This window comes from Berghia stephanieae, unplaced genomic scaffold, assembly GCF_034508935.2.
Source record: "Berghia stephanieae isolate SIO BIC M18660-M18661 unplaced genomic scaffold, UCSD_Bste_1.3 scaffold2425, whole genome shotgun sequence".
Taxonomy (NCBI): domain Eukaryota; kingdom Metazoa; phylum Mollusca; class Gastropoda; order Nudibranchia; family Aeolidiidae; genus Berghia; species Berghia stephanieae.
Window position 1 is genome coordinate 2,501 of NW_027623541.1, and position 7,297 is coordinate 9,797.

Below are 7,297 nucleotides of genomic sequence, written 5' to 3' on the forward strand. Positions count from 1 at the left end.
CTGTTAGAAAATAAAAGAAATAGATGGATATAATAAAAATTAATGTATAGAAATGTATAAAAATGACAGATTTTCCAAATAAAAAAAAAGAATAAGATAGTAAATACAAAACGTTTCGGGTTCAATATACTATTCCTTGCAGTCGTCCATGTTTTGTATTTAGTATTTTATTCTTTTTTTTTTTTTTTAAAAGCTGTTATTTTATACATTTCTATAAATTCAATTTGTTAAAATACCAATCACCCCGACATAATAACACTTTGAAACGACAGGTCACACGAACTGATGTCGACGTGCATTTGTTTGCAGGTCTGATAACCCAAATCATTATGGGCCCATTGTTGTAATGGAAATATTCTCAAACCAACGCAAAATATTGTCCTTTACAACAATTATGTTAAAACAAGCCCATGTTTATGCTCGGTTATCAGACCTTCAAATACGTACACGTTGATTGATGTCTTTTTCTGTGTGTCAAAGCTTTAAGCAATGGCCATTTGGCAAAACTTCAGACATGGGTTTGGCTTCCAACATTGACTTGGCTCCCATTTATTCATACACAAAAAGCATTGTTCGGTTGACTGGATTGTCCGGCTGATTGGATTGTTGGCTATTACCTTCATATGGGACCCACCCCTTCAATTTGTAACATTTCACACACACACACACACACACACACACACACACATATATATATATATATATTTTATATATATATATATATATATATATATATATATATATATATATATATATATAAAATATATGTGTGTGTGTGTGTATATAAAATGTTTGGCAGATGTCATGTAGGTCAGTAAGAAGGAAACTCATATTTCGTCAAGACAACCGTTTCTACGCGCAATGCTTTTCGTCAGTTGGAGATCATCCTGGATCTCAGTCGTCTTAATGAATTGTGAGTTGTTTTTAACTCATTCAAATTATATATATATTATATATATATATATATATATATATATATATATATATATATATATATATATATATATAGGTGTGTGTGTGTGTGCCTGTGTGTGTGTAATATACCTGCTGTAGTCTCCTGGTAATACTTGGAACTTTCCAAGGTCACAGGTCTGATCACGGTTGCAACGGTCAAGATCATGAAGGGTCACCATACCCTTCCGATGCCGGCTGAATAGCCACATAACATCCTTTTCTTGTTCAATCAAACCTGTTATTTATAAAAGAAATATAGAACCGTGGTGGGAAAATAAGATAGACTATATTCATTGTCTACCGCACAATTAGAAAATAATAATTGACGTTAATGCCTCTAGTATTTCTGTCTCGTCATAGCTGACTGTTTCAAATACATAGAAATGTCATTGGGGATTATCCGATTTGAATCTCTTCTTCATTTCCTTCTTCTTCTTCTTCTTCTTCTTCTTCTTCTTCTTCTTCTTCTTCTTCTTCCTCTTCTTCTTCTTCTTCTTCTTCTTCTTCTTCTTCTTCTTCTTCTTCTTCTTCTTCTTCTCTTCTTCTTCTTCTTCTTCTTCTTCTTCTTCTTCTTCTTCTTCTTCTTCTTCTTCTTCTTCTTCTTCTCTTCTTCTTCTTCTTCTTCTTCTTCTTCTTCTTCTTCTTCTTCTTCTTCTTCTTCTTCTTCTTTCTTCTTCTTTTCTTCTTCTTCTTCTTCTTCTTCTTCTTCTTCTTCTTCTTCTTCTTCTTCTTCTTCTCTTCTTCTTCTTCTTCTTCTTCTTCTTCTTCTTCTTCTTCTTTTCTTCTTCTTCTTCTTCTTCTTCTTCTCTTCTTCTTCTTCTTCTTCTTCTTCTTCTTCTTCTTCTTCTTCTTCTCTTCTTCTTCTTCTTCTTCTTCTTTCTTCTTTCTTCTTCTTCTTCTTCTTCTTCTTCTTCTTCTTCTTCTTCTTCTTCTTCTTCTTTTCTTCTTCTTCTTCTTCTTCTTCTTCTTTCTTCTTCTTCTTCTTCTTCTTCTTCTTCTTCTTCTTCTTCTTCTTCTTCTTCTTCTTCTTCTTCTTCTTTCTTTTCTTCTTCTTCTTCTTCTTCTTTCTTCTTCTTCTTCTTCTTCTTCTTCTTCTTCTTCTTCTTCTTCTTCTTCTTCTTCTTCTTCTTCTTCTTCTTTCTTCTTCTTCTTCTTCTTCTTCTTCTTCTTCTTCTTCTTCTTCTTCTTCTTCTTCTTCTTCTTTCTTCTTCTTCTTCTTCTTCTCTTCTTCTTCTTCTTCTTCTTCTTCTTCTTCTTTCTTCTCTTCTTCTTCTTCTTCTTCTTCTTCTTCTTCTCTTCCTTCTTCTTCTTCTTCTTCTTCTTCTTCTTCTTCTTCTTCTTCTTCTTCTTCTTCTTCTTCTTCTTCTTCTTCTTCTTCTTCTTCTTTCTTCTTCTTCTTCTTCTTCTTCTTCTTCTTCTTCTCTTCTTCTTCTTCTTCTTCTTCTTCTTCTTCTTCTTCTTCTTCTTCTTCTTTCTTCTTCTTCTTCTTCTTCTTCTTCTTCTTCTTCTTCTTCTTCTTTCTTCTTCTTCTTCTTCTTCTCTTCTTCTTCTTCTTCTTCTTCTTCTTCTTCTTTTCTTCTCTTCTTCTTCTTCTTCTTCTTCTTTCTTCTTCTTCTTTTCTTCTTCTTCTTCTTCTTCTTCTTCTTCTTCTTCTTCTTCTTCTCTTCTTCTTCTTCTTCTTCTTCTTTCTTCTTCTTCTTTTCTTCTTTCTTCTTCTTCTTCTTCTTCTCTTCTTCTTCTTCTTCTTCTTCTTCTTTTCTTTCTTCTTCTTCTTCTTCTCTTCTTCTTCTCTTCTCTTCTTCTTCTTCTTCTTCTTCTTCTCTTCTTCTTCTTCTTCTTCTTCTTCTTCTTTCTTCTTTCTTCTCTTCTTCTATCTTCTTTCTCTTCTTCGCCTCTTCTTCTTCTTCTACTCTTTCCTATTATTTATTATTATTATAATATATATATATGATAATAATAATAATAATAATAATAATAATATAATAATAATAATAATAATAATAATAATAATAATAATAATAATAATAATATTATATATATTATTATTATTATTATTATTATTATTATTATTATTATTATTATTATTATTATATTATTATTATTATTATTCAGCACAATCATCAACATGATCATCACCATCATCATCATCATCATCATCATCATCATCATCATCATCATCGTTATCATTATTACACCATCATCATCATCATCATCATCATCATCATCATCATCATAATCATCAACACCATCATCATCATCATCATCATCATCATCATCATCAACACCACCACCATCATCAACATCCCTACCATGTTCGATGAAGTATTCCGACTCCGGCCAGGTTTCGTCCCCTACTTGCACCATCTTGTGAAGGGAGAGAACTGGAGCCCGTATCTTAGTATCGTAAAGCGTCCCAAAGTTCGTGTCCTTGTATCCAAACACCCGACCCATGTGACTGTCAGATGAATATCTCTGTTGATGTCAAAGTTCATGATGGTAATTATCAAGAGTTAACGTGTGAACTTCCGACTTAAAAAGTAGTCCTTCAATGGAGCCGGAGTTTATCCCGGTTTCTAAAGCGTGAAACTGACAACAGCATAGGACGCTAGTGTATCGGATAGTACTTTCCGTCAGATCTATCAGACCCAGCTACCCAATCACTGCTGGGTGGACAGGGGAGGGGATCAGAATAAATCTCGACTGCACCCGGGATCGATCTTGGTCCCTTTGCTTGTAAACCGAGTCCTCTACCATTGAGCTCACGGGACCTCCGCCCCCCCCCCCCCCCTTCACCCTCAACTTAAAACAAACCGACTAAAAGCGGCATTATATCAAAATGGAATAGATGAAAACAAAATGAATTAAAGTCCAGATTATCAGAATTTGGAAATTACAGAATTGTTTTAATGTAGGAAACCGACGTGCACTTATTTGCAGGTCTGATAACCCAATTCCTTATGGGCCACTTATGGGGTCATTTTTTGTAATGGAGATCTCAAAAAAATGATTCAAAATATTGTCCATTCAAACAATGTTAAACTAGGCCCATAAGTGGGTTCGGATGTCAGACCTGTATATATGCACACGTCGAAGGAAACCGATTATTTATTGAATTTAACGAAACTATTACTCGTATTGTGACGCCATTTGAAAGTCAATGGACCGCCTTGTAAGTTGTCGTTAGTCGTGCTCAATGATACAAATCGTCAAATCGGTTGAACTTCTTCTTCTTCCAGTGTCATCTCATGGGTTGAGGTCGACTTGAAATGACACGCCAATCTTCCCTGTTGACAGCTTGCTGACTGCATTCGGCTGCCGACAATCCTGTCCATGTCCTCACATCATCTATCCAAGTTCTTGCTGGCCTGCCTCTTCCTCTTTTCCCCTCAACTCTACCCTCAAGAATGTCCTTGTTGACAGTTTGATGGCGTCTTAGGTGTCCAAAATACTTAAGTTTTCTTGTTTTTATTACTTTCATTAGGGTCGGTCTGATATCAAGGATGTTGAACTACTGAATACAATTTATTTGCTTTTGTGCTTGTCGACTTGTATTTTGACGTCATTTTTTTTTTTTTTTTTTTTGGTCAGTGTTAGGCTATGAGTTAACGAAGGCTACGGCGGGACACAAGGACTTGTTTTGTCATGTGGTCTGTTTGACACTCGCTTTCGGATTCGAGCCTCGTTCGGCGCATAGTTTAGTCCTTGGAAAGGGCTCTTTATTCACATCCTCTCACCGTATTCAGGTGTAAAATGAGTACCTGGCCGTAAAAAGCGGTGTCTGTGTCGGGAAAAAAATTGTAATATCGCCTAACAGGCGTCATGTCCCGTTCTACGTGTTACATATTGCTGTTGGTCAGGGACCCATTGTAAAGCGCCTTGAGTACGTTTAGTGGATATTGCGCTATATAAAAGCTCGTTTTTTTTATCGACTTATATTTTGACGTATTTTGTTTTCGTCCGTGTCAGGCTATGAGTTAACGAAAGGCTATAGCATGACAGAAGGATGTGTTTTGTGATGTCAATTTTAGATTATTGCTACTACTATTTGTCAATTGCCGTTGTCAGTGCTCACTGAAACAAATTATGATCCCGTTGGTTGAATGAATTATTCAACACAACTCAACTCACGATTTGCTTTGTTTTTCTGTCATCACCTTGTTTTTCCATGTCATGTTTTGGTTAGTGCTGTGGCAGGCGATGAATTTTTGAAAGCTGCCAGACTATATCTTTTAACAATCAGTTGTTTACTATTCTTTACTCTTCCAATCCATTCCGCAGTTTCATGTGATGAAGATTGACGTAACTAGTCAATAGGGAATGAGATTTCAAAGCAGATTTAAGAGTAGCGCCCCTTTGTTGGAAGTTGCGTCTTGACAACCGACAGACGCCATCGCCATTATTAGTACCAATCATTAGCGGGAAGTTCAGTAAGTCTAGGAAGGGTTGTCTCATCGTATTGTATTGTTTATCAACATCTTTTTTTTTTAATTTGTAGTCTACATCATATTTTGTTAACATTTCATAATGGAGAAAACTAAATAAAAGATCTACGTTGATTATGATATGCATTTTTCTACAGAAATATGAATAATAAATTTTGTATCTGGAGCGCTGGGGTTGTAGTTGGTTTGTTTACAAATAATTTCTCTTCGGTGACGTCCAATCAAGGGACGCTACTCTAATCCCTATGGGAGCAATCTATATTCAGGTTTTCGTCCAACCAAGACATCAAAGTGAAGTTGTTGTATGAGTCAGATCATGGGTTCGAGCCCCCATCCCCGCGCGCCACATTTGTATTCTCCAATGTCTTCTGGGACTTTTCTACTCACTTCATTGTCTGTTCCTATCAACAATATTTTTGCCTCCTGAATTGGCAACACTGATTAATCATCGGCTTCGAACAGATTTGTAAAACAATCCACAGTTGGCGGATTTCTACAAGATTTGCCACCATATTTTAACTCGTTTTCTTTGCACTTTATCTAAGATGGCCTCATCCACTCATTTTACTGAAATAAACAACACTAACAGCCTACTAATATCAAATTGAAAAAGCTGAGGTTTGATCCCTAGTCGAGGCCGACTCATATTTTTGTTTATGGTATTTTTTTATCTTGTACTTTTCGTTTTGTTTTTTCTTTTTTTTTTCAGTTTTTTTTTTTTTTTTTTTTTTTTTTTTTTGCTTTGTCTGGCACCGTTTCATACACAATTGTTCAGATCTAAAAGCATACTAAGGGAGGTGTAAAAATAATTTATGTGTGCAAGGTAAATAATATCAGCGATGGCACACTTGCACATCGCTCTTGTGTATTTCTATGCTAATATAACGATGAATGATGTGTAACATTATGATGACATGATAATTTCCATTCAGCATCAATGAAGTATATCTTATCTTATCTCATCTAATCTTATCTTATCTTATAAGAATATAAAGTTACTAACCTGGCAGATGAAATAGATGATGGTTTGCTTGTTGGATAGCCCAGTAGGTAGCATGTCCCCGAAGACAAGTCCCCTCCAGCAGCCTTCTGCAAAGTCACCCCTTTCTCGGGGAAGTCTGTCCGAATTGCACTTCTCAGAGGCCTGTTGACAAAAAAAAAAAGAAATGGAATTGCTGTAATAATATGATTCAATAGTCCGCCCAGCAGCCAGCAGCTTGGTGCTAAACAAAGGAAATCGGTACTTTTTATTCTTCATGCTGGCTAGAACTTTTTCGCATGTCATGTGATCAGAATGTATAAAAGTCAAAACATGATCAGATGTAGATATATTGTTTTTGTCCTCTGGATACACTCTTAAAGCTCGTGGGAAAAGTATTTCAAAGGGGGGTGATGGAGATAATGGCCCTCCGCCATTGGTTTCGATAGTTTTTTTTAAACCCGTTTTTATGTGTCCCTAACGAGGGAAGTGGGGCCCCCTCCCCGACCCTATTGCTTTTATTATTATTGTGAGTTGAAAGATTTTAAGATGCGTGTTGGGCTGTATGCCGTTAGGTAAAAAAACTAAAATTCTTTGGAAAAACCCCCAGATGAATTGTACCAACGTACAGAAATGTGTGAACCTTTTTAAATTTTGAAATCTGTTGGGGGACGCTACAGCAACCGTTTCCCCAAACAGACGGTTTTTAAAAAAGAAAGGCGCCCGGGAAATTTCGTCACTTCATTCTAATAATAATAATTTTATTTTATTGTCCCCAAAAAAGGGCCATTTGTCATTTTTGGGTTTCACATTTTTTAACAATACAATATTGACCCTGACACACTCACACAAAATGCAAAACTAAATAACATTGTTTGTTTTCGTAAAAAAAAAAAAAAAAAAAAAAAAAAAAAAAAAAAAA

At 35.5% G+C, this 7,297-nt stretch overlaps 1 protein-coding gene across 1 annotated transcript in view; it reads right to left on the reverse strand.

Annotated features, from left to right (window-relative positions):
- The window catches only part of LOC144961394 (uncharacterized), a gene marked incomplete at both ends in the record, with an annotated part of 7,913 nt that extends 1,373 nt beyond the window's left edge, over positions 1-6,540 (reverse strand). The window contains 3 exons of the mRNA XM_078894611.1: positions 1,045-1,189; positions 3,264-3,426; positions 6,400-6,540. Of these exons, the coding sequence (XP_078750737.1) occupies positions 1,045-1,189; positions 3,264-3,426; positions 6,400-6,540 (449 nt within the window). The remainder of the gene's footprint in view (positions 1-1,044; positions 1,190-3,263; positions 3,427-6,399) is intronic.
- Positions 6,541-7,297: the final 757 nt, after the last annotated feature.